Consider the following 27,693-nt stretch of genomic DNA (forward strand, 5'->3'; position numbering starts at 1 on the left):
GTTTTTACCGTCTTATTTGGCATTTGGCTGTACTTGTCACTTTTTTGCTGTCTTTTTCTGCATCTATTTATGGTCTTTTCGTTGTTTTGATTGTCTTCTTTGACATTCTTGATCGCTTTTTGTCGCAGGTTTGCCGTCTTTTCATTCTTTTCTCCATCTATTTATAGTCTTTTCGTCGTTTGTGTTATCTTTTTTGGTATTTTTGTCGCTTTTTCGGGATTTTTTCTTTCCGCATTTTGGCTGCATTTTTATTATCTACTCTTCGGCTTTTCTGCATCTATTTATAGTCTTTCTGTCGTTTTTATAGTCACTTCTTTGGCTTTAGCATTTATGTCACTTCTTTGGCATTTTGCCCTTTTCATCATCTCTTAATGGCCTTTTCTGCATCTATTTATAGTCTATTCGTCGCTCTTATAGTCTTTTTTGGCATTTTCCGTCACTTCTTTGACACTTCTTGTCGCTGTTTTACCGCTATTTCATAGTCTCTTCATCGCCTTTTCAGCAACTTTTCGTGGTTTTCACTGTCTCTTTTTGGCATTTTTGTTCGTTTTTTTTTTGGGATTTGACACGTCTTGTCACTGTTTCATCATCTCTTTATCGTCTCTTTATCGCCTTTTTTGCATCTATTAATAGTCTTTTCATTGTTTTAATTGTCTTTGGCATTTTAGTTCGCTTCTTGTCACTGTCTAGCCATCATTTTATCGTCTCTTCAACCTTTTCTGCAACTATTTATAATTTTTTTGTCATTTTTTAGCATTTTGCGCGTCTCTTCGCTGTTTTACTGCCTTTTCGTCATCTCTTTATTACTTATTCTGTTACTATTTATAGTTGTTTCGATGTTTATATTGTCTATTTTTTCGCTTCTTTGGCGTTTAACCCATCTTATTATTATTTTGCCGTCTTATAGATCTATTTATAGATCCTGTCGTCGTTTTTGTTATCTTTTTTGAAATATTTTTATCACATTCTCACCATTAGGACCTTCTTGTCGCTGTTTTGCCGTCTTTTTATCATCTCTTACTCACCTTTTCTGCGAATAAATGCAGTCTTTTTTACATTTTTCGTCACTTTTTGGCATTGGGACTTCTTGTCTCTGTTTTGCCGTCGTTTCATCATTTCTTCATCGCCTTTTCTGCAACTATTTATAACCTTTCGTCGTTTTTACTGTTTTTTGGCATTTTCGTTCGTTTCTTTGCATTTGACACGTCTTGTTGCTGTTTCGCCATCTTTTTATCGTCTCTTTGTCATCTTTTTACATCTATTAATAGTCTTTTCATTGTTTGAATCGTTTTTTGGCATTTTTGGTCGCTTTTGGTCTTCTTTTGCATTTAACGCGTCTCGTCGCGTTTTTGTCATCTTTCTATAGTCTCTTCAACGCCATTTTCTGCACCTATTTATAGTCATTTAGTCGGTTTTATTGTCTTTTTCTGGAATTTTTGTTCGCTTTTTTGCATGCTTGACCGTCTTTTCATTTTTTGTATTCTTTCTTCTACTTGTAATCACTTTTTGTTTTGTTGTTGTCGTCTTTTTGTGTTTTTTTTAACGCTTTGTGATCGTTTTTCTGTTATGCCTTTGTTTTCTTAGTCTTGTTGTCATTTCTTTGTCTTATTTTAGTCGTCTTGTCATGGTCTTTTTGTCGTATTTCCGTTTCTTGTTCGTCGTTTCTAAGTCCGTTTTGTTAGTTTTTGCGTTTTGTCGTCTTTTTGATTGTCGGAAAAGACGACAATCCGACGTAATTTTGTCATTATTTTTTCGTTTTTAATTTTTTAGTCATTTTTCATCATCTTTTGCCATCGTTTTGCTTGTTAAGCTGTCTTTTCGTCACATTTGCGATATTTTCGTAGTCCTATTTGTTGTTAAGACAGCAAAAATCTTGTCTTTTCACTGCCTTTTGATCGTTCTTTCGTCGTTTTTATGTCGTAGATTAGTATATGTATGTATACGATTCTGGTATCTTCTTTTTGTCTCTTTTCATTGGTTTATTGCCATTTTTATCATCGTTTGAGGCATTTTTGGTTCTTCTCAGTCGCGTCTTTTTGTCGTTATTCATAGTCTTTTTTGGCGTTTCTTGTTGAGCTTTTCATCGCCATTTTTGCACCAATTTATAGTATTTTCTTTATTTTTATTGTTCTTTTTTTGGCATTTTTGTCTCTCTCGTCATTCATAGTCGTCGCTTCGCCGTCATTTTATCAGCTTTTCATCGCCATTTTTGCGCCAATTTATAGTATTTTCTTTATTTTTATTGTTGTTTTTGTTGCATTTTTGTCTCTTCTTTGGCATATTTCGGCGTCTTTTTGTGTATTTTCGTCTTTTTATCATCTTTTCTCCTATTTGCTGTTGTCTTTTCACTACCTTTTCGTTATCTTTTTGCAATCTATTAGCTGTCTATTCATCATCTTATTGTTGTCTTTTTGACTCCTTTTCCGACAATTTTTCATTTTATCGTGTTTTTTGTGTTTCATCTTATCATTGTCTTTCCGCAGATTTGTTTTATTGCCATTTTGTCACTTTTGTTGTCCTATTTGTCAAGACAACAAACATACTATCATTTCATTGTTTTTTGTCATCTTTCTATCGTATATTCGCCATGTTTTCGTTGTCTTTTTTGCATTTCACCTTTTCCGCGCTCGTTTAACGTCCTTTTTGACGTCTTTTTGTCATGTTTGCATCGTATTTTTATATTATTTCCGTTGTATTTTTGTCGTCTTTTTATTGTATTTTCACCATCTTTATCGCCTGCCTATTGTGTTTTTTGATCGTTTTTGATGATCGCCTGAAAAGAGTAAAGCTAATTAATGCAAATAGGACAAGGATTCCTGCAACTTGGTTGTTGATTAAAAAACAATCTTATTCACTTGACAATAGTAAAGAACAATAGAAATCGTACTCGAAACTGTCAAAATGTGAAAACCTGAAAGGGAAGAAAATCATGCCATTAACCTAAATCTTGCATTTTTAATTGTCGACTCATTATGATTATAATAAACCCTCTTTACTATTCTGTTCGTTTCGTTCTCCAGGAAGAAATCCATAAGAAACCTTCATAACGGCTCTTGAAGAATAAAGTTTTGCTTTTCAGGATATTATTCACTGCCTGTAGCGTACTTATTAATTTTGTAACTCCCAAACCCGTAGAACTACGGATAAATTCGTCGATCTGGCATTACTGCGAGTAATAGTCCTTATCTTTTAAGCCATTCCTAGCATTTACCTCGCGAATGTCCTGCACGCCGCTAGTTTTTTTACCACAAAATTTTAAAGTAGAATTAACTACCTTTAAGAAAAAGACGATATCACGCTAATAAATTCGAAGAAGTAGACTGTACCTAAAGTACATTATATAATCTTGATGTAACTATCACATCAAAGAAAAACTAAATTCATCGTGTTGGATTTGTAAAAAAAACTAACATCCAATTGAATTGAACTTAATTTCATTTGAAAATGTATCTTACATATAATAAGAAAGCAGCTTCAATCTTATGCTACAAATTTAAAAGTAAGCTTCTCTCAGTATTTGGAAATCACTATTTTCCCTTGGGGGCTGTACAAAATCTACTATCCCAATCATCCAATCCCTCTAAGTGATATTAACGAGTAGCTTTGCTAATTTTGATCTTCCAAAAATGCACCGGTTTCGTCGAATGTGCATATAGATACATTCAAATAAATTCAAAGAACCGCTCCTGTGCTGCATTGGCGAACCTCCCCCACCCCCATCACCCGACAAGAACTTTGCTTAGCCATCTGAAGCAGCAGACGATAGCAAGAAAGCCCCACGGTGTTTTTGTGTGGTGTTTTACGATCATACTTATATTTCTCTAAAATTTTCCCAGTGATGCACATATGCGCGAATGTGAGTGTCGGTTTGCTTTTCCGACACCTCCGGTACCTGGGTGCCACCACAGTTTTGTGGACCAGCCAGCAGCGACGACCGAGGTGCAAAGCATTATCACAACATTGCAGCAGATTAATGTTGGTGTGCTTATACGTTATATGTAAGTGCCATTGCGCCACGGCAGGGTTGGGGTTTTAGGGGGATTTGCACGCGATTCTCATCGCCGTACCGCACCGTACCGCACCGGTTTTGGCTGAAGGCGCTTTGACTGCGCGTCGGGAAAACCGGTAGATATACGTGAAAATCTTGGGAAACAAAGACCAAAATGCTTCGGTTCTCAGCAAGCCGAAAAGCAGGCAGGCAGGCTGGCAGGCGACCGAGCTTTTGTTTGGAGAACGACGCTGGGAAGGGGATCATCGCAAAAAGGTGTATCATAATCATTTATCTTCCATCAGTGAGTGGTGGGTGGATGGGGGGAAAGGGCGTGGACTCCGTGGGTGGAAACTGCAAAAGACGTTTCGAAAAGAAAGTACGGAAGATGCTAGCGGTTAATTCCGGTGGATTGGGGGTGAAATCCGGAAGTACATGTAACAGTTCACCGTGTGGATGCTGGCACAAATCTCTCGTAAGCACAAAGTCGTTAAAAAGTTTCTAGAAGATTTACAGGTTATGATAATTATGTAATTATTATGCGGCAATTAGGATGATGCTTTTCCTGAGGAATAATGGTAAAGCGGATTGGAAATTTGTGTAGAATATTCCTGCAATATTATACCGAACCGTTGAGTAATTGCGGTTTGATTCACGTACCCGGCAGTCGAATGTCCGCTATTGCAAACTTTCCATTCTTTTCGATGCTTATCTAGTTTCCCTTAACTCCGAGTGCCTGCTGTCAGTTCTCGTGATGTCTTGATTTCCTCGGAAACGCCACCAACGAACGGCTTGCTGGATGCATGTATGACACATGACGTTGCCGTTGGTTGGTTCGGGTCGATTGCCGACAGGTCGTCTTATTCGATGAATGAGCGCATCATTAGATATTCCACTCGGGTACGCATTTGGTGGCATCCGGTAAATAACATTTATATTTATTTTTATTATTTCAATATTATTTTTCTCTGGGTTCTCCCTAGTTTCGCGCCTTACGCCTTACGAGGTCGGTCGAGTCTTTTCTTTTCGGTCAGCAGCAGCGCGTGAGTGGGTTGGTTTCCATTGTCTTCGACTCGGCCTGTTTATATCTACCTTTCCTGACCGGTGTTGTTGCTGCTGACGTTACAGATTGTCATTTCGAGATTAGCTGTGAATTCTGGAATACCGGTTCAGAGGCAACCTGCAGGTATTGCTTTCATTAAGATCCGGGTGTGGTTAAATTAGATGTTTTACAAGCTGAAAAAAAAAGAAATGTTCATAAGCTTTAGAAACTAAAGTCTAGTCTGGTTGTATTTGGCAACTACGTCATTCTTTGAGGAAGAGTCTCATATTGAGAACGATTTAGATGATCAAATTTGTCCGCATACTTTCAAACTTCTATCAAATTTGTGAGGATGTGAGGTTCGTCACAAGAATTCTGATTGCGCTTTCAATCGTCACAGTTTAGTAAGGAGATAATCGCTATTCGGGAACGAACGCAAATTGTGTGCTGCGAGACACTTGTCAAACCAAATTTATTCGTTTTATTGAGTACTGTCTGGTAATGTGAATTTGCACAGCACTTTAAGATGATCATGCTTTAAGGCAGTGCGGTTGAGCAAAAATTTTGCTATTATAATATTAAACTTTTTTTTAAATGAACAAAAAAATATTTTCAATGTTAAGTTTCACAGAGGCAGTAGTTTGCTCTTCCAACTAGATTTCCAACTTCTTTACAAAAACGAGACACATTTCCGAATTCAATAAGCTACTGGAGTCTTAAGGCTCAAATAAAACCATACCATCTCCGCTGATAAGCGGCTTGCAGTGTGCTGATGAAATAAACACTCAATTATATTCAATAAAATCATCAGGTAAGACCGGTAGCTGCAAACCAAGGCGGAAAAGTGCAATAAAACCTTCGCAAACTGTGCGGCTCGACACGCGGAACGGTACTAAATTCATGCTCGTCGTAATAGAAATTGGCCGCAAGCTCACTCGACTGCAAATGCGGGTGGTCACAAGACGGCGCGCGTCCGCTCTTCCTCGCCACCGCATCATCGCGCCGGACGGTGGTGTAGACGCATCCAATTATCAGCTCTTTTGGACCCATAAATTAGACAACTTTAGTATATACCATTTATAATAATGGCTATGTGCTTTGCGCAGATCCGTATAAAATCACTGGCCAGCAGCCAACACTCGTTGGCCTTATCAGTGGGTTGGAAAATTGCTTGAAACTTTTGACGTCATTACCTTTAAACCGGGTTTACAGTATTTTATGTACAGAAGAAACAAGAATAACAATTACTTTCGGACTGTTAAACTAGCTAAGTGGAAATTCTCTAACATCCAGAGTAGTGTTATGTAAAGTTTCCTACTTTTCAATTCCTCTTCCAGGATGATTTTTGTTCCTTATTTGATTCCGGAAAGTGAGTTGTTAGCTGCACAAACATTGCAATTTAATTTAATTTTTGTGCCATGCCCCAATTTTTGACGTAGGTATTAGGCATTTGTCACTTGAACGTATCTTCAAGTGTTTTTTTTATTCTGTTTTCGAAGCCCTCGTGATCTCGGTTTTGTGTGACTTACTAGAATTTAATTCACAATTTATCTAAATTTAGGTAAATATTTCTATGTCAGAATTGTACCTCAATTTGTTTCGATTTTTCGACTTCGACTCTGATTTTTCATTGCACATCACAATAATCGAGTTTAAAATTGTATCACAATTAATTGCTGACAGACATATGCCTACGTCAAACACAATGCAAAGTTCTGGCTCTGCATTCCGTTGCACCTCTTTGATTTTTCATTGGAAGGGCTTTTCGTATTCAACTACATACTGGTGTACAGAACATTTGCGGCGTTAGTCCTCTAACAGTCGCTCTCAGTCAAGATGCAGACATGAGACGACTGCCTTGTTAAGTCAACTTTCTAATAATATCCTAATTATACTTTTAGAAAAATTTAGGAAATAAATTCAAGTCAAACTGAAGTGCAATTATCAAGTTTTTGGAAAAAATTAACCTTTATCTGAAACTAAAAAAGTGAACTCAAATTAATTTCTAATTGACGAAAAATATCTACACAAAAATAGGTCTACACAAAAAGTTTTTTTGACACATTCCAGCGCTATGGGTCACAATCAGCACCCATTTTACCCTGTGAATCGCCTCCGGTTTCAAAAAATTTTTGGCAAATACGTTGTAAAATAGTTGTTAAAAGAGTACTTCATTTTCCACTAGAATGCCAGGGATTTAATGAAACAGGAACCGATCTGCATAGTAGGGATAATGTCCCGTAACGCTGGAATGTGTCTTTAGTCATTTTTGTGTTCTTTTGATTTTGAGTTTGATACTTTTATTAATTTGTAGCATCGTTGTACTTTTTGTATTATACCAGTTTTGCGGATTTTTTTTGTTTTGTGCCATTTTAAAATAATTCTTATAATGTCTGTGAATACTTTTATATTCTACTTACATCTGTCTGCGTCATTTTTAGGTTGTTATTGTACCATTTTTATGTCACTGGGTATTATTATTTTTATTTTTTGTCTTTTTTGCGTTATTTTAACGTAATTTTTTTGTTATTTTTGAATCAATATTGTTATTTGTATCATTTTTATGTGATCTTTCATGTCATTCGTGTTATTTTTGTGCTTGTTTTTTTTTACTTTTGTATATTTTTGTGTTTTTATGTTTTTGTTATCGGCTTCCCAGTTGCCCTCGAGGTACGACAGTAGTCTAACATACCAGTCAGTGGACGCATATTCGATACTCGATTAGGGAAAGCTGTAAGAGTCAATTGGACCGCAGCACTAGCCCCGGAATTGTCCTGTATTCTTATCTGTACTCTGAATGCAAAGTCTGTCGCATACAAACAAAAGGCTTAGGTTATTTTTGTATTATTTTTTATCTCTTTTTGTAATTTTTTTTTTTTGTATCAATTTTTATATCGTTTTTATCATTTTTGTGTAATTTTTTTTATCATTTTCGTATATTTTTTTTCAATTTTCGTATCGCATTTGTATCTTTTTGTATAATTATTGTTTTATTTTTGTGTTATTTTTGCAGATTTTTTGTTTTATTCTTATAGTAGTATTTGGATTATTTTAGTTTTACTTTGGTTTCTTTTTATTTGTATCATGTTTGTGTTATATGTATTAGTATCATGTTTGTCTTTTTGAGTAATTTTTTTGTCATTATTTGAGTCATTTTTTATCATTCTGTTGTCATTAATATTAATATTACCGTATCTGTATCATATCATTTATGAAATTGTAATGTTTTGTATTGAAAAATAGGACATGATTCAAAATGGCACACTTACATTCTTTACCCGAAAAATTTAAATCATTTTTTTGTCATTTTTGAATCATTTTTTTAGCATTTCAGATGAATTTTTCAATTTTACAACAACTATTTTTGATATTTTCGTGCCTTTTTGAGGTTCCTTTTCTGTTTTTTTAACTGTTTGTTTTTATTTCTGGTAGTGTGATTTTGGTATTCTTTCTTGTATCATTTTTTGTTATTTTCGATTTTCAAAATAATTTATGTCATATTGATTTGTATTTCTTTCATGTTATTTTTTGTGTAATTTTTATTTCATTTTTGTCATGAAATTGCCATGTTTTATATAAAATATTTGAGTAAGATGTGATTCTAAATAACGCACTTTTAGTTTAAAATATTTAGTTTTTACAGGCTTTTTTTGCTGTACAGCGTCGCAGCGAAACTAAGGCGCTATATCCTTGGCCAATTGCAGCCTGGCTTCTGGTCTAAATACCATTAGTTCATCCCTGAGGGTCCGGAGTATCACTTAACCTTTATTAGCAAAGATACTCCCAACGATTGTAATTAAATCATTATCTATGTGTACGGGAAGCGTTTGGTACGGGAGGTCCACGCTTTCTTCCTTCCCCTTGATTTCAAGGAGTTAAATGGAATTAGATATTTTTTCTGGTTCCACTTGATTCCTTGGAATTCTCTCTGCGGTACATGCTGCGCAGTTGGCCTGGCCGTTGACAAGAAAAATGAATGATTCAAGTAATCGTCATTTTCCAGGATGCCTTCAAGAATTGGCTGCGTTAGTGTGAGATTAGATTAGATTAGAGTACAGCGTCGCAGCGAAACTGAATCCTAAAAACTGCTGCATAGAGCAATTGTAGAGTTAATTATCTACAATATTTTTTTATGCAAGAGCGCTCTTTTGGCTACCAATGTGGTAGCGGCGGCCTTATAGCCCCATAAATACAAAAGACGTAGCAATGCTTACTTAAAAAATAATGTAGATAATAACTAGTTCTGCAAATGCCCAATACATCACTTTTTCAAATTGTGCTTGGCTGAAGTGCAGTAATCAATAGAGCAAAATCGCAGCGAAAAGAGCGTGCCAAGCCTGTGCTTCAATTACCCATCCTTACCTGATTTTCCGCACTTGCCTCTTCACGACTTATCTCTCCTGAGACACTATCAACACCTTTGTTTCACTACTTTTTTCTACCGAGAGAACAGTCTATTGTAAATATTGTTATTGTCGACGATGTTCGTATTGACATTTTGGTACCGTTTTCGTATCATTTTTGTACTATTTATGCCATTTTATTTTTATTCTTGCGTCATTAATATGTCAATTGTGTGTATTTTTGCCATTTAGGAGAATATGAACAAATTTTCTCAGTTTTCTATAAAAATACTGTTTGGAAAATTATTTTAATATTTTTTCTGGATTACTGAGAAATTATTTTGGCATTTTCATAAAAAAAATTCTCCATCCTTGGTACACAAGTGAGCCTTCCAGAAGCCAGTACAAGATCCATCATTCCGCTTACTGGTCCTGGGCTGGTCCTCTAGCTATGATTAGCAATTGCTCGGTCATCCGCCCTTTGTACCGATTTCGTTCCCTTAGACTTTTCCATGCTGCACCCGGCCGTGCGGTAATGTCCACCCATCCTGATGTGGATGTGTCACATAAATTTAACTTCGCACCTTCGTCGTGCGTACTTTTTATATGTCATGCTGTTGTTGGCCTTCCGAATGGCCAACCTGTACGCACCTTTTTTCGGTTTTATTCATACCCTCGGTCGCTATTGCTATTTTGCATAAATTCCCGACTTCAACTAACCGCACCGTCCATCCGTCACTCACACTTCAGCTGCGACCAGAATTAACCGAAGCACGGCGAGGGCGCATGTAAATCAAATTACATGCCACGTAACGCTGGGCCACCCTAATTTCTACATTTACGGTCTGGGATTTGCTTGTGCCAAGAAGCGAATACGCATTTTCCAAGTCTTTAACCTCCGATAGCTTCGATACACAAATTTGGAGACAGAACCGTACGAATGGAAAGTAGGCACCGGCGAAGCAGCAGAAACCAGAGGCGTATAGGAGAAAATTGCCCAGAAATAATTAAAATAATACATGTTGGGAATATTAAATTAGGTTTTAATTTAATGAAATGACCATTAAAGCCACTGTCTATTGCCGGGAGGAGTCTCCCGAACATGCATGTTTATACTCTCTGTGGCTTGTTTAGATCCAGGAGCAGCACTAACGGTCGGTCGGTCGGTCGGTTGGTTGGTCGATGGTGGAAAGATGGTACCAATTTTTTGGGACGGTAGGAGGAAATCAGTAAAAACCGTCTCGCAGCTGGACGGTGATAATCAAGTGGGACAAGCACCAACCACAAAAAGTACAGTAATCTTGTCTCCAACTCGTTTCATACCGCATGATGATGGTTTCGTAGCCTTCTCTTCGAGGCTTGGCCCTCGAGTAGGGCGAAGCACATGTACGAATGAATCTACGTGGTCTGTGGTTTCTCCTCCCGTTATTTTTTTTCCTTCAACCACAAAAACAATGGTCATAAAGACACAGACACTGACTGTTCGGGAGGAGGACACATAAATAACATGAAATATGTAAATAATTTCGTATGCGATTTAATTGACATAAATCTGTGCCGGACGACACTGTTGCTGCCGTTGTTGGCCGTATTATTGTACCGTCTCTTTTTCGGTGGATGAAATTTAACTTTCTCTTCTAACACTGCTCGTGATTTATAAGTATCCTCGGTAGTACGATGTGCGTTGGCTGTGGGAGTGGTTTTCTGTGAAATCCGGCGGAATCTTTTTTATGATAATTAAAATAAAAGCATTTAGATTTGTAGTTTCGAAAGAATAACACATTCATATACTTTAAACACGACTTTTTTGGTAATCGTCACTGAATAAACCATTCTGGTTGCATAGCAATTATGTCCAGTGACGATGCAGCCAAAATTCCTTTTCAATAATCGCAAACTTGCCAACTTCAAACAATAAATATCCGATTACAAAACGAAACAAGAAAACTTACAAAAAAATCAACGATTTATCGGTAGAGATACCCACATTTTTCAGCTTGTAAACAAGCATTCCAAAAATAACTACACACATTCATTAGCATTCTCGCCTCCACCCCCCATCATTTGGGTTCTAAATTGTGCCATCCTGCCTGTGGCCCTTCTTCGCTTTGCGGATTTGCTTCACATTGTTGAGCTTGTTGATCACTGCTGATTGCGGACCCCTTGTTAGGTCGTAAAAATCGTCCACCACTTTTTTTTGTGGGGCTTATAGTCTTCGCGCACTCACGCGCTGCTGGTGTGCGCAAAACTACTGCAGAAGCAAAAACACAAGATGTAGAAATTATTTAAATATTAATCAAAATCTGATATCGCCTCAAACGGCGGGGAAAGCTGCTGGGAGGGACAAGTGGCGTCCGAGCGGTGGTCGTTGCAGAGGGTCGGCGAAACCAAGCAGAAAAACAGCTCGTTTCGCTACTGTTTTCTTCGGCTACGGATTGCGGAGTTTGACTTGTTCAACCCACGAAGGAATACGGCGGAGCGCGTTGAATAAGAAATAAAGATATGGAGATGTTCTTCCGTCCAGATCATCGTTTTCCATTCGAATAAAGGATTTGGCTCGCGCGAACCAGAAACACAAGAACCAAGATAAGCAGACGGGCAGGCCAGGCCAGGCGTCCCGCGTGGTTATGAATGAGAGACATAAGGAGACGATAAGAAAGTGCCGAGTAACTTTTTTTTTCTTGTTGTAAGATTCAAAGTCGCGGGTTTCGAGAGGTTTGGAATAATTTTCAAATTATCATAAATAATAAAAACGTTCCCCAGCAGATTCGGGCGGCAGCACCAGATATACGCCTTGCAGTAGTCGGAAGCGTAAAATGGCTTCTGGAGGAAGATAAAAAGTGAAATAAAATTACCGAGCGTTTTATTTACTTGTCAACGGGTACGCTATGCGCGCTTTATGAGTTGTACTTCTTGGCAGTTTGTTGTTCGCGATCGGTAAATTAGATAGCGGTTGTGGAAATTGTAGATACAAAATAAATTATAACGATGATGCAGTGATAGTTTTTGGTTTGCAGTAGCTCGTAAATCGCTGTCAAAAGGTAAATGACAATCTGGTTAAATTTAGTAGAACTAATCGAACAATTGTCCATGTTTTCAACACACTTATCTTCTTAATTGTCAATATTACATCCTTAGGAACGAAACGGCACCTACCCTAGGGCAAGACTCCAATATCACTTTTCACCAATTTACTGAAAAACGTCTTCCCACGAAGAACTCACGTTATCTCACAACTCTATCGCACAGTAACATCCAATGACACGACACCAACAGTAGTCAAGAGCATCAACCTTTCGAACCGTCCAAGAAGTCAAAGAAATAATAACAATACTGGTGCAGATTGAAATAATAATTTATTTCCTTCCTCTTTTTTTATGATTTCTCGCACCTCATCTCGACGCCTTGTGAATGCTGGCCCCATCTATTCGGAACGCAATGGTGACCGGGGGAGGGGAAAGAAATCCAAGTCGACACTATCGTTTTATCGCTTTTTAATGAAAATTATGTGTCAGATCGTTTTCAGTTTCTCCAATTTCATCTTTCCTGTGCGCAGCAGCAGCAACATGGTCATCTTTGGCTGACTATGGACCGACCTCTACCCATCCGCAGAAGATTGTCTCACAGGCTCACCTCATCATATTCGATGGCAAGATTTTAACGGCCGATAATCATCGTCATCACCTTTTTTCGCCGCTTGATGCCACCCGGAATGGCAACGGGGCGGTGATTGTCTGTTTGCTGGAATTTTTTTTTGCTGTCGTTTTGACTGAGATTTCTTGAAAGAAGTATCCACTCTTTACTGGTCAGCTGTGACCCCCTATCTTGGTTTTCCGTTGTAGATCACTGCCCGTTTAGGGTGGTATCCCACACACCACAAAAAATGGAGGTCTTCTTTAACAACGCCGTAAGCACAACCACAAAAAAAAAACAAACGAGATTCAAATTGATAAGGTTGTCAGTTGTCATCGTTGGTCCCGGCAGAGCGACTGACAAATTAATCTAGCACCGAACACAGGTAGCCAACCGCGCCTTATTTACTGTTGTTTTTGTTTATGCAAAATGCGCACCGGTGACAGTCGGTACATACACCTACCTTTACTCGGTACCATATTGGAATAAATCATTTTTCGCATAAAGCGGCACTCTCTCTCTCTGTCTCTTAGCATAGGTAGCAGCAAAGTTGGAAATTCGTAAACTGTGATAATTTTACGCGCAGGTTCGCGACTGGCATACATGATGATTGTGTGTCAGGACAGGGAGGATTTACAGTCTCAGAGCATTGCATGACTAGCTCATTGGGTTGAGTTGAATTTTGGCTTCAATCGTACGTACATGATTGTGGTAAAGCAAAAAGTTATTAAATTGAAACACAAACTAGGTTGCAAAATCACACATTGAAGATATGCTGAAAATGTGTAAAACAGACCATATTAAGTTATTGCTGACAACTGGGAATTTTCCAAAATTATCGTACAAAATGGGCCGAAGCGTCCCAGAATTCCATGAAATTCTAAAGAAACATGGTAAATCAGATTCCTCGCTTCCAGTTTGGGATCTCCACGTGAAAGGAGTTCTATTTTGGAACTGTCGATACACGCCAATGACACAGATGGAATTTGCGCGTACGATCAGAATGTGCGAGGCTTAATGACTAAAACAGACCACTATTCCTAGCACTTGATGACTGCAATTATGATGTAATCATACTAACGATTTTCTTCAACCGTTTGAATCCGTCATCAACGTCTATAGATGTAATGGTAGCTCGAGCAATATTCACAAAGGTAGTTTTGGTGGTGTATTGATGGCCGTTGCTCAACAGTTCCCTAGTTTGCTGGTCAATCTAAGACACATGTCGAAATTGTTGTTTTTGCTATGATCAAAGGCACGAGGTTATGGCATCGGGATGCTGTTTGCATCTCTCCTGATAGAAGCAGGGTTGTCAAGCTTATTAACCGTTATGTGTTCGACAGGGTACCCGGGTACCTTTTCAGCTTTCAAAGTACGAAATTCTAAAGTTTTCTTTGATCAAGGATACTGAAACTCTGTGACATCTAAGAACTAGTTAAATTGCAACTTTTCATAAAATAAGTTTTCATGTAGCACTTAAGGAGGTGGAATGGGGGGGCTTCGAATTTTTTTACCCCTTAAGTGCTCGACAAGGGTATCCGGGTACCCACAAATTGAAACGCTTGTAACTTTGGCAATTTTTAACGATTCGCACACTTTTACCCCCAAAAGATTCAGGAACTTATCGACTTCCAGTGTGGTTATAACAGAGCCGGAAGTGGTTCATCTGGTTCCCGGAAATCCGGCAGTCCGAGGATGTGTTCCGGAATTAAAGCACTTTTTATATTTTTGGATGTAATTATAGTAATATGGGTGTTCAAACTTCTTCCTATTACCCTGAAAGGTCATTCTTCATTGTTTTAAAACAATACAATGATATATCCTCGGAATGGCCATTCTGCGACAAGTTCCCGTGGGACCTCCTGTGGCCATAAAACTGTTTGGTTTGCAACACTGGCAATATGGGTGTCTAAATTCATGAAATTACTCCAGAAGGTCATTTTTCATTATTTTGATTCTATCTGATGATTTTGCCACGGCATGGCCATTCCGGAACATATTCCCGTGGGGCTTCACAGTTGTCCAAAACCAAAAATATGTGCGCATTAGAGTTTTGAGTAGGAAAACTTGATTTTAGGTTTATGGAACCTTTGGGAGAGTTTCTTGAAATTAAAAGTTCTATCGTATGGTGAAAGTCAAATTTTGAATAATCCCCCTAAAAGTGAAATAAAAAATTTATTTTTCTGCAGCTTCAATATAACACATTGATGAGTTCTGCAAAGTTTTAGAGCATATTATTACAAGAAATTTTGCTGAAGACCGTAACCTTCTATCTCTTCAGCGAAGATAGAAAAATCCTATTTCTTAGATGTGAATCGTCAAAATCAGTTTTTCTATTTTAGCTTTTTTTGTAGTAGTTGTTTGACTTTTTCAGGTTTTATAAAGTTGTACAAATAGTAAAAATACACAACTTTGCCGAATGTAGTATACCTCTATCTTTGCTTGTTTAGGAGCTGTAAAACTTTTGTTATAATAAATACCCTAATTCTGACCCCGAATTACTCAACTATGCGCAAACAGATACAAATTACATTACATAAATCTGAAACTAAATAAAAAACTACAAAAAGTCAGGAAGTTTCATGTGTATCCGTCTGCGCATAGTCGCGTAATTGAGGATCAAAATTAGGGTATTTTTTATATCAAAAGTTTTACAGTTCCTAAACAAGCAAAGATAGAGGTATACTACATTTGGCAAAGCTGTGTATCTTTGCTATTTGTGCAACTTTATAAAACCTGAAAAAGTCATACAACTACTACAAAAAAAGCTAAAATAGAAAAACTGATTTTGACGATTCACATCTAAGAAATAGGATTTTTCTATCTTCGCTGAAGAGATAGAAGGTTACGGTCGACAGCAAAATTTCTTGTAATAATATGCTCTAAAACTTTGCAGAACTCATCAATGTGTTATATTGAAGCTGCAGAAAAATAAATTTTTTATTTCACTTTTAGGGGGATTATTCAAAATTTGACTTTCACCATACGATAGAACTTTTAATTTCAAGAAACTCTCCCAAAGGTTCCATAAACCTAAAATCAAGTTTTCCCACTCAAAACTCTAATGCGCACATATTTTTGGTTTTGGACAACTGTGAAGCCCCACGGGAATATGTTCCGGAATGGCCATGCCGTGGCAAAATCATCAGATAGAATCAAAATAATGAAAAATGACCTTCTGGAGTAATTTCATGAATTTAGACACCCATATTGCCAGTGTTGCAAACCAAACAGTTTTATGGCCACAGGAGGTCCCACGGGAACTTGTCGCAGAATGGCCATTCCGAGGATATATCATTGTATTGTTTTAAAACAATGAAGAATGACCTTTCGGAGTAATTGGAAGAACTTTGGACACCCATATTACTATAATTACATCCAAAAATATAAAAAGTGCTTTAATTCCGGAACACATCCTCGGACTGCCGGATTTCCGGGAGCCAGATGAACCACTTCCGGCTCTGTTATAACCACACTGGAAGTCGATAAGTTCCTGAATCTTTTGGTGGTAAAAGTGTCCGAATCGGTCAAAAATCGCCAAAGTTACAAGCGTTTCAATTTGTGGGTACCCGGGTACCCTTGTCGAGCACTTAAAGGTGTTTTTTTTGTCGAACACATAACGGTTAATGAGCATTTTCTCCCAATCCGCCAGTTCGGTGACAAACAGTTTTCAAACAACAGAATTCTCATTTGCGATTATCACAACCAATCGAAAATTTCCTGTACTATTGAGGAGGATGGCGTATCGCATCGAAGCATCGTCGTATTAGGTCACTTTCGACATAGTAGTAGTTAATCAAACACTCACTCTGCATAAGCTCTCTAAACTCGGTGTATCTGATAGATTGATTTCATAATTCAGTTTATATATTTCAGGCCGCATTTAGCGTGTTAAGCTAGATTCCACAGTTTCGCGTGCCACAAGGTAGTAACTTGGGGCTTTTGACACAGCAAAACTTTATTCAGCAAAGTTGTAGATAATAACTAGTTCTACAAATATTCCATATATAACTTTGTCAAATTTTGCTCGGCTGAGACGGTACGGTCAAATGAATCAAAATTCAGTCAAAGTGATCGAACCATCCCTGTTATGCGGGACGTAAATAAATAAAGAGGACGTTGATTCAAGTTTTGGACGTAATATGAGAGGATGTCAATTCAAATTTTGGACGCAACACGAGGGACATTAATTCAAACTTTGGACGTAAAAAAGAGGACGCTAATTTAGCTTTTCAACGTAAAAAGGGAAGACGTTAATTTTGGTCGAAAACGAAAAACGAAAAGTTCGAATTTCATGAAAGTATTTGACGAGGACTAGGCACGACGCGTGGAAGACAGCGCAACAGCTTGCGTAACCGAATGCCAGAGAGTGATAGATCAAAAGAACCATGCCAGGAGTCGTATGCTCACTGCGGCAACGCGTCAAAACAAAGAGAGGCACAGAGAGACTAGAGCTGCGGAAAAAACCCATCGTCTAAAAAAACGCGAGTACGAGGAGCACGTGCTCGCCGGCGCAGAGGAACGATACGCCGACACGCGCAGTTTCTACAAAACGGTGAGATGCAGGAATTTTACCATGCCTGTGACGTACAATGATAGTGTTGGCAACCTGCTTACTGACAAAACGGCAGTAGTAGCCAGGTGGAAAGAGCACTTCCAGGCACGGTTTAATGGAGAGGTAAGCGCGGAGATCAGCAGGAACAAGATAAGAATTGTAAGCGATGATCAAGCTGTGGAACTACCAACACAGGAGGAGGTTAAGAAGGCAATCAACGAGCAGACAAACGGTAAGACTGCTGGAAAGGACGGTATGCCGGCTGAACTTCTAAAAGCGGGGAGCGAGTGGCTGTACGAAGCAATCCACCGGATTATTGTCAGGATCTGGGAGGAAGAACAAATGCCGGAGGAGTGGTTGGATGGCCTCATTTGCCCAATTTTAAAAAAAAAGGGCATCGACACGAGTGTAAAAACTATCGAGGAATTACATTGCTCAAGTCTGCCTATAAGGTGCTCTCCCGTATCCTGTTCTGCAGACTGAGACCGTTAGCGGAGTCCTTCGTCGGCAAGTACCAAGCTGGTTTTCGTGAGGGTCGCTCCATTACGGATCAGATGTTAACCCTGCGTCAGTTACTAGACAAGTTTCGGGAGTACAACTTGCAAACACATCATCTGTTTGTGGACTTTAAGACGGCGTCCGATTCAGTCAAACAAAATGAGCTGAGATAATGCTAGAACATGGTTTTCCGACGAAACTGGTTACGCTCATTCGTGCGACGCTGGATGGGTCCAAATCATGCTTTAGAATGGCGGGTGAGAACTCAGCCGCTTTCGTGACTGAAGTAAGGGGATACCGGAATAGCACTCTCTAACCTGCTACTCAACATTTCCTTGGAAGGTGCAATACGAAGAGCAAATGTGGAAAGAAATGGAACTATCAGTAAGAAATCTCACATGCTTGTTGGTTTTGCGGATGACGAATCAACCGTAGAGCAGTTGAAGAGGTCTTCAGGCCTTTTGAAAGGGAAGCGGCGCAATTGTGGCTTACCATTAACACCGCCAAAACGCAGTACATGGTTGCTGGTAGGGAACGTGGGAGACCAAGTGGTGTTGGTGCCGAGAAGGAGTTAGGTGGGGAACGATATGAAATAGTGGAGGAATTTAAATACCTTGGTACATCCGTGACATATGACAACGATGTAAGCAGCGAAATGATGCGACGAATTCCAGCCGCGAATCGGGCTTTTTACGGATTACTTAGCCAGCGGAAGTCCCGTAGTTTGCAAATTAGCACAAAACTGGCGCTCTACAGAACACTAATACTCCCGGTGGCCCTTTACGGATATGAATCATGGATGCTAAAGGAAGCTGATCGACCAGTGCTGTGGGTTTTTGAGCGTAAAATTCTGCGATCCATACTTGTTGGCAAAAAGGAAAATAGAGTGTGGCGCAGACGAATGAATCACGAGCTGTACCAAGTATACAAATATACTGTATAGCTGTATATACAATATACTGTATACTACCCTACCGGGTCTGCTATCTTAGGTATAGCTTGCGGGATACTGCATTTCATAATCAGCCGCTTGCTCCTAGACAGACGCTGTTTCAGCCGCCTCTCACCTGGGGTACAGACGCTCAAGTACGCACCTCCTAGCTTAGCTGCTCCAGCATGTTCATGAAGCATTTCCAGGTAAGGTCATCCATCGTAATCATTTGACTTAGATCTGCGTGGAGGTGCTAGGTTGCAGCTTTAGAGAGCCTGAGCTATGTTTGACGCTCCTTCCAAGTAACTCTCCCCATTTCATACCTAAGATAGGCTTCATTGATCTCAAAGTAGGCTTCAACACCGGCTCATCTCGGCATAGTGAAACAGCCGATTTAACTTCGCCTTGTGATGCATTATCTGATCGTTTCCCTCATTCCATTTCCATCAATTCAATTGCACAATACAGTAGTTAGTCCCTGTTGATCGTTTGGCTAAAATCTAAATTCGTTTCTCAGGCCATGACCTTTCTGATTGTTGAAATACTACTAAAACACTCAAAAATAATTCTTTTAGTTGTTTTTCTGAAAGATAACAGTGCATAATGCATTAAAAAATGGACCGATTTTAGCGATTTTTCATGCAATTATTTATTTATTTATTTCTTCAACATATAGTTGCACAGATTATTCACTAACTTAAGGCCTTAATTCTATGTTTATAGGTACATTTACTGATATTGAAGCAGGAGTCAATAAAATAAAAATAAAAATTACCCTGCCATCTGCTGGAGAATCCCTGTATGCATCGCTAATCGAAGTAACCGTTTTATGTACAGACAAAATGACAGCGTTCACCGCTGATTATCGATAAAAAATTCAAGCTAAGCAACTACGTTCGATGCTTTGTTCGTACTGCCAACTGCTCTCCAGAGCGGTGAAGTTGAACATCGAAAGCAGAGGTTGGAAAATTCGCAAAATGAATATATACGCCGAGCATCGGCAAACGGGTTTATCTTGAGAAAAATAGAAATGCGATTGGTTCAATTCGCCCATAACTAATGAGCCACATACATTAACGCTTCATAGCATCGCTGAATATACGAATATCGTGTGCAACGGAAAAGTGCGAAATAACAACTTCTGCTGCTTCTAAAGTAACTAACACTATTTAAAACTAATCTCTGTTCATGGTGATACTATTTTGTTGATTACTTTCCGGCATCCCCGGGTATTCTAAACTCGCTAAATCGACCACACTCAATTTTCAATATTCAATTTTTTAACGAATTTCGATGTTCACGATGAGGTTATGTTCATGATGAGATTCAAAGCCGAAGGATGCATTATCGGCGAGGCAGACGAATAGTGTATGTTCATGAGAGATGTTCATCGATTCAAATAAGCATTTTTTCGCAAATTCTCTAAGACCACTGATCGAAAATCATTCGAGAGTTTCCGACCTTTACAACATCCTTTTCCTTCTGGGAAAAACCCGACGGTGCTGCGTGACCCTGAAGTATGGCAGAAACTGAAGAGGGCAACTGAGAGTACAGAGGCCTTATCGTTCCGAGCGTTGGGACGGGATGTCAGAGTAATTTCCGGCAAAGTGCAAAGGCAGAATGAATGACGAGACCTTCACTAGACGGCAAGTACTGGCAGGGTACCGGGTATTTTACGTCCCCCACCAAGGAGGTAAGCGATGACGTCAAATATATCTCCTACACCAAGAACTCCTGAACAAAAAGTATCAATCGAAAGAGGATGTGCTCCTTTGAACAAACCTAGTCTCGGTCAATTGTGCCAAAAGAATACCGAAGGAGATAGAACGGCTAAACATAAACGTTGTACCGAAAACTGCCAACCTTTCCAACCTTTTCTTACTCCATCTGCGACCGATAGAAATTTTTTGGAGGAACTTCGAACGGAAGATCTACTCCAATAATTTCGCGGCCAAAACGAAGAAGCAGCTTATTGCCAATGGCACGAAAGAGCTGAAGACCATGCTGGCATCCATGTTTTCAACGGCCATGGCTAAGGTTCCGGCCAACTGCCGGTCGGCAGTGCGTCGAAGCATTTTTGTAGAAGGCCTACCTAACGTAGGATTTAAAGAAAATTTGTTGCATTGAATTATCTTTTGTAGTTTATTTTTACTTATCATCATTTTTTAGTTAATTTTTTATACATATAGTGTAAATTACACCGATAACGGGACACAAAACACTACAAACTCCACGTGTGAATACGACCAAACTCATCCTGGCTAAACACGGACTGAATCAGGGAGCCGCATTATGCTGAAGAGCTGCTACTATCGAAATGACGATAGCGACTCGATACGAAATGGAAACAATATATCGACTAATATACATATTGATACATTGATTATTTACGGCTATTATTATTACTGCTATTATTACGGTGGTGGTGGCACTGTTTCGGGTGATTGTCATTCTGCACCACCGCCGGACTGGGGAGTATTGGAATGTGCGCGAGGCGCGGAGGACTGGACTGGTACCTACAACTCCGTTTGCTGCAGCGAAGAAGATGGGGTGACGCTTTTGCTTTATTGAAATTATTTATTAGTTACTGCTGTTGGTATTTGGTGCGCTTTGTGTGCATGCACACACAATCTCCCCACCGGATCGGTCGAACAACTGCCTGACTGAAGTTCAAACCCGATGAGAATCCAGCGACGGCAGGCAGCAGCAGTTATTATTGCTAATATTGTTCGAAGCACTCGGGTTTAGTTAGAAATTCATGTCATGTAGCGAAATCTCTATTATATTGTTAATTACAGCACGCTGACATCTTTATTTATGCTCGTGTGCCATTCGTATTTGCTTTTTCCTTGTTTCAATTCGATTCGCTACTTAGGTTCTGAATCAATCGATTGAGTTGCACATCGACTTGTCGGTGGGAATATTTCGCGGAAGATGGAAATGTTATTCAGATTGAAGAAACCTATTTTTAAACAATGATATCAGCTTCTAAATAAATCCTTTCTTGGTAGTGATGGGTAATTCACCATTCAATCCTGCATCTTTCTATCTTTAAAATTTGCTGTAACGTCGGTACTTCCTTCGTTCCATTTTCTCCATTCAATAATGGCTTTACTGTTATGGCAAACGATTTTCCGGAACATTTAGAGCCATATTCCGATAGCTTTACGGCGGATAGCTTTCCAGTATGGCTGTGCGTTGTTCTTCTGCTCATCTTTTTGTATTAAGGAATGACTAACTCACAAACACAAACACTTGTTGTTACTGTTCTGTTGCACATTACCGGCACTCTTGTCGAAGCTTCAGTACACATGCCATCCGACATGCATAATCGAGAGCGAAAAGTGACACTTTAAAAGCGAATTTCGATACCCTAGTTCGATTACGCAGTTCGTTCGGGCGATATGGAAAATTAAATTTCGTGACACCCGTCGATCCGTTCGTTACTGTTCCTCCAACCAGACAGCTGAATCGCTGCGAAGACAGGCGCGGCATGCCAGGAAGAACGACTACTGCTCGCATAAAAGGAAACGACATTTGGCTCTTTTGGAGAAGTGTAATTTACATAATAACATAAACGTAATAGTATGAGAAAATATTTTAATATGCTGATGTACTGTTTGTGCCGATCGCTGAGCAGGTCAACATTCGGTGATGTAATATTGCTGAATGTTTCATTGCAGTTATGGTAATGCATATCTAGTCAAGAAAGAACCTCCCAGTTGGCCTCGAGGTACGACACCGATCTAACAAGCCAGTTGTCGTGTACTCTAAACTCGACTAGGAGAGACATGGTAGAGTCAATATTGAGATTCTCTAAATTAAATTCCAAACGAAATGTAGTTTTACTTTTTTTATCCAGCCAAGTAAAACTTTCAAGGCACTTTGAATAAAGTTTGAAAAAATTTCAAATGTAATCGCTGCTGATTAATGCCACAATCTTGAAGGAAGCCAGTAAAACTCAATACCAGGGGAGTAAAGACGGTCTCAAAATGTCACGGTCAAAAGAGTGTTTGCCATACTCACAATTGTATTTATGGGCCTAAAAATAGTAAGGACAAATGAATTGCAATAAGTGGTATGTAAATTTCCTCAAATCTTTGACAGTTTATTTATTACCAAACTTGGATTATTAATCACACTGTTGACGACTTTGTTTCACTTCAATATTTATTGGTAATGAACACATTTTTTTTTGTTGAAATTCACATCTCCAAACTGGTGACATGCAGACATTGCAAATATGCACCCAGTCAGAAGCAGCACCGCCTTCGATGCACCGAACACGACAGCTTCTGTCGTTTAACCTTGCCCCAAGTGATCGATTAAATGACCCAAGATAACACAATATATGCAAATTTAAAAGCTCAAAGATGTGAAAAAATAACACCATTGCATTGCCTAACCACCGCGGCAGTAGAATGGTGATATATTCTCGTTATTTCCTCGCCCTTCCGCTTGGTCCTTCTCTGCCACCTCATATGAATGTTTTTCCTTCAATTACACATTCCTCCGAAAGGGACACACCAGGCTGCAGGGTCCCCAGTTCTCAGCCACCGAGTTGTTGGTGTCCGACCTACTGTATCCCACGAAGTACACAGGGAGAACGGAACGACATGGAATGGGGCTTTATCTGCATAATTACACAGCAGGCAGCCCGATGTAACAACAGCGGCATTTTTTCGTATTCTGCAGTTAAAATCATGCTTTTGTGTATCTTTTGCTAGCCTGTCGTCACCGGGTTGAGAGGACTGCAGTTTTTTTTCCTATATTGCTATGTTTGCTGCCTTTGACTTTGTTCTGGGTATAAGCAACAACTCTCTGTTTGAATCAAATACAGCCAACACAGCTGACCCAGTGTCCTATGGGATATATTTTTGATAAATGTTGTTGAGTATTCTTACCTTACTAACTTAAAAGTACGCCATGCATTCCGAATTTCACCTTATTGGAATTTGTAGAAATTAGTTTCAAACTTGTAGGTGAGTTATATGCATTATTGAACTTGACACAAAGCAGCTTGCAAGCAGAAAAGAATTATCGAACAGCACACACGTGGCTTTAACTTCCCGGCTCATGCCGAGGATAGGATTCTTATCATTAGAAGCGTGGTGGTGGGTGCGAGATTTATTTTATTATTTGTGCACGACGTTTAAGACAAATGAACACACATCGGCTCTATCAAACTATGACAATCACAAGAGCCGAGTAAAGAATTCATTCGCTTTTTATTTGCTAATTTTATTTACTGCCAAATGACGACGAATAATTCTACAAATCTTTAGAAATATTAAAAAAAATATTCTGTAGGTACAATGTTTGTTGTAATCTGAAGAGTCAAAGGAAATTGATTTCTAAACATCTAATGTAATCTAATCAAATCTCATACTAGCGCCGCCAATTCATGAAGGCATCCTGGAGAATGACAATATCTTTTTGCTGGTCAACGACCAGGCCAGTTGCGTAATATGTTCCGCAGAGAGCATTCCAAGGAATCAAGTGGAATTAGAAATGACTCCCAATTTTATTCAACTTTTTGAAATCAAGGGGAAGGAAGAAAGCGTGGACTTCCCGTACCAAAGGCTTCCCCCCAAGATAATTATTTATTTACGGTCGTTGGGAAATATTTTTCCAAACGCTCATGCTGAATGTATTTCAACAACTATCTATAATTATTTTTTTTTGTTCTTTCTAGGAACCGGTAATACGAATACCGATGGATCCTATAAGCCTTCGTTTCTTACCGATCAGGAGCTTAAGCACCTGATTTTGGAAGCCGCGGATGGATTTCTATTTGTGGTAAGTTGACGTCTAGTAATAAGATCACCGGTTGCAATTGATTTCCAAACAACAATTTAACACGCCTAAATCTTTTACAAAAACTGCAGGCTGGCTGTGATACGGGCCGTATTATTTACGTGTCCGACTCGGTAACACCGGTGCTGAACTACACCCAAAACGAGTGGTACAGTGGGAGCTTCTTCGACCACATCCACCCGGACGACATCGAGAAGGTGCGGGAGCAACTTTCGACGCAGGAACCGGCCAACAGCGGTCGGATATTGGATCTCAAAACGGGCACCGTGAAAAAGGAAGGACATCAGTGTAAGTGATTGCTTTGCTAACTCGGTGTCGATGATTATTAAATTCTAATTCATCACTTTCTACTATTGCAGCCTCGATGAGATTATGCATGGGATCGAGGAGAGGTTTCATTTGTCGGATGCGAATCGGCCCCGTCTCACCGGAAGCTATGGCGTTAGGTCATCTCAATAGGTTACGAAGGAAAAACTCGCTCGGACCGTCGCCCGACGGTCATAACTACGCGGTAATGCACTGCACGGGTTACATCAAGAATTGGCCACCGACTGGTAAGTAAGCGTTCAGCTCAAAACTGTATTTTTGGTAGTCTGTGTGCTTGAAGTATGCATTTATAAATGAAAGCCGGAACCTGTGTTGGTGATCCTCCAATTTAGATATGTTTCCAGGTGTAACGATCGACCGATCCCAGGACGACGATCTGCACAACACACACTGCTGTCTGGTGGCGATTGCGCGGTTACAGATTACCTCATCGACCACGGCCAACGATCTGAACGCGAATAATCCCAATGAATTTATCACGCGGCATGCCATGTGCGGGAAGTTCACGTTTGTGGATCAACGGGTGATCGGTGTGCTGGGCTATCAGCCAGTGGATCTGCTGAACAAAAGTTGTTACGATTTCTTCCATCCGGATGATATTGCACATATGAAGGAAAACTTCGAGCAAGGTTTGTAGATATCTTGATTAATTAATGAAAAATTTTAATTTGCTATTATTTATTTCTCTCAATATTTACAGTTTTGAAGCAGAAAGGTCAGATGTTCTCGGTAATGTACAGGTTTCGGGCGAAAAACAAGGAATGGGTGTGGATGAGAACTCAAGCTTATGCCTTCTTGAATCCGTACACGGACGATATAGAGTACGTTGTGTGCACGAACAGTTCGGCGAAGTAAGTAAATCTCTAGCGAAAATCTTATAGATCAACAATTCAATCGCTACCCTTCGTAGATCGCTTCACGCCAGCCATGATACGGTGGGACCTACCGATCCGGCTGATACGCCTGTTGCCTACCAGGCACCCGGTCTAGACTATTCGATGCCAAGCAGACGCGAGACAACCCCTTCTAGTAGTATATACAATCCTCACAACTTGATTTCACACTTGCCATCGCAACAGCAACAACCGCCATCAGCGTCAGCCGCGGCCGCCGTGGTAGCCAATGCTTCCATTCAACGGCCCGACAGTGCGCACAATCCGGTGCAATATAGCTATAATCCAACGCCGTCTCCTATTCAGTAAGTGATTTACTATCGATCACCACATGAAACAGATTTATTGAATAAGCACTATTTCTATTCGCCCTCAGGTATGGTTCGCCTGGTACACCAGGAGCTTCCGGTTCGCTGGGGCACATCTCCAGAACGAACAACACCTCGCCAACGCCTGCTGCGACAGCCTGGTCTTTACGACAGGTATGTTTTGTTTGGCTGTTCAAATCATCATTGTTTGTGATTTTTTGTTGTTGACATTTTTCACATTATTTCAGCCTCAACCCGTTACCGAAGGTTACCAGTACAGTGAGCTCAGCCCGAACCGGTCCCCGACTGGACCCACGTACACCCAACTCAGTGCGACCGGATCTCGACAGACGTCGACGTACACACCGTCCTCCGCACAGCCAGGTTCAGGTAAGTGGGACACCGACAATGCACACAATTAGATAATTCGTTCTTCCACCGTCCAGCTTTCGCACGATGTCAAGATGCGAATGTCGTCCGGTGGAATGTCCTCCGGTTAGGGAAGTCCCTGCAGAAACGCCCCATAATTGTATCCTCTGTAGTACGCAAGATAATGAAATGTGGGACTGTGATGTTTTGACACCGATGCTGATGGTGATCGTGGTTGTGGTGATCATCAGTATGTTGTTTTTGTACCGACTGTGAAAATAAAATGGCGTTTTCGTGAGCTTCACGGTTTTGCTATACATACCTACTTGACCCAGACCCAGACAGAATGCACACGGATTTTACTACGCTGCGGAAATTTGACAGAAAACCCATGGAAAAACTGCCAAATTGCCGCAACGTGGTAAAATCCGTATTCAAATGGAACGGTGTGACGCTAATCGCCGACAGTGGAAATGGGCACCGCTTCACCCCAATACTGCTTGGCTAAACCCAACTCAGACAAAAGATATAGCATCTGCTCTTCCTTTCACGGTCCATTTTATTGGGTACTATTATAGTCTGCAGCAACAACATTTGCCTCTCGACCAGAAACTTTTTCAGTCGAGCACTGGAATACTCGGCCCCATCAGTTGCACGAATGACTAGGCGATTGCATAATGTTGGCATATTCTACTATCTTCACGGTGGTTTCCGCCTTCCTGGTAAACAAATCGTCAAAGAGGTTCGTGTAACTCAACCAATCGTCTCCACTCAACTCGATCTTGGGCCATTCGTCATCAATTTCCTAGGCATTTTACAAATCTCTATTCTTTGTCCTCGAAAATCTTTTTCGTTACACTGTCGGTCGGCATCCTTACGACGTGTTCGGCCCACCGTAGCCTACCGACTTTCACGTGATGTACGATGGGGATCTCCAAGCAGTGCCTATAGCTGATGATTCATACACCTCCGCCACTCTCCGCTTTCAG

General features: G+C 39.8%; 1 protein-coding gene across 2 annotated transcripts in view; it reads left to right on the top strand.

The window, feature by feature from the left end:
- The window catches only part of LOC128741588 (aryl hydrocarbon receptor nuclear translocator homolog), a 302,538-nt gene that overhangs the window by 266,791 nt on the left and 8,054 nt on the right, over positions 1 to 27,693 (top strand). For both annotated transcript variants that reach the window (XM_053837521.1, XM_053837522.1), the window contains exons 5-12: positions 24,686 to 24,789; positions 24,879 to 25,095; positions 25,167 to 25,361; positions 25,479 to 25,763; positions 25,835 to 25,985; positions 26,045 to 26,332; positions 26,404 to 26,509; positions 26,584 to 26,725. In XM_053837521.1, coding sequence (XP_053693496.1) covers positions 24,686 to 24,789; positions 24,879 to 25,095; positions 25,167 to 25,361; positions 25,479 to 25,763; positions 25,835 to 25,985; positions 26,045 to 26,332; positions 26,404 to 26,509; positions 26,584 to 26,725 — 1,488 coding nt within the window. The remainder of the gene's footprint in view (positions 1 to 24,685; positions 24,790 to 24,878; positions 25,096 to 25,166; positions 25,362 to 25,478; positions 25,764 to 25,834; positions 25,986 to 26,044; positions 26,333 to 26,403; positions 26,510 to 26,583; positions 26,726 to 27,693) is intronic.

This window comes from Sabethes cyaneus, chromosome 3 (genome assembly GCF_943734655.1).
Source record: "Sabethes cyaneus chromosome 3, idSabCyanKW18_F2, whole genome shotgun sequence".
Taxonomy (NCBI): Eukaryota; Metazoa; Arthropoda; class Insecta; order Diptera; family Culicidae; genus Sabethes; species Sabethes cyaneus.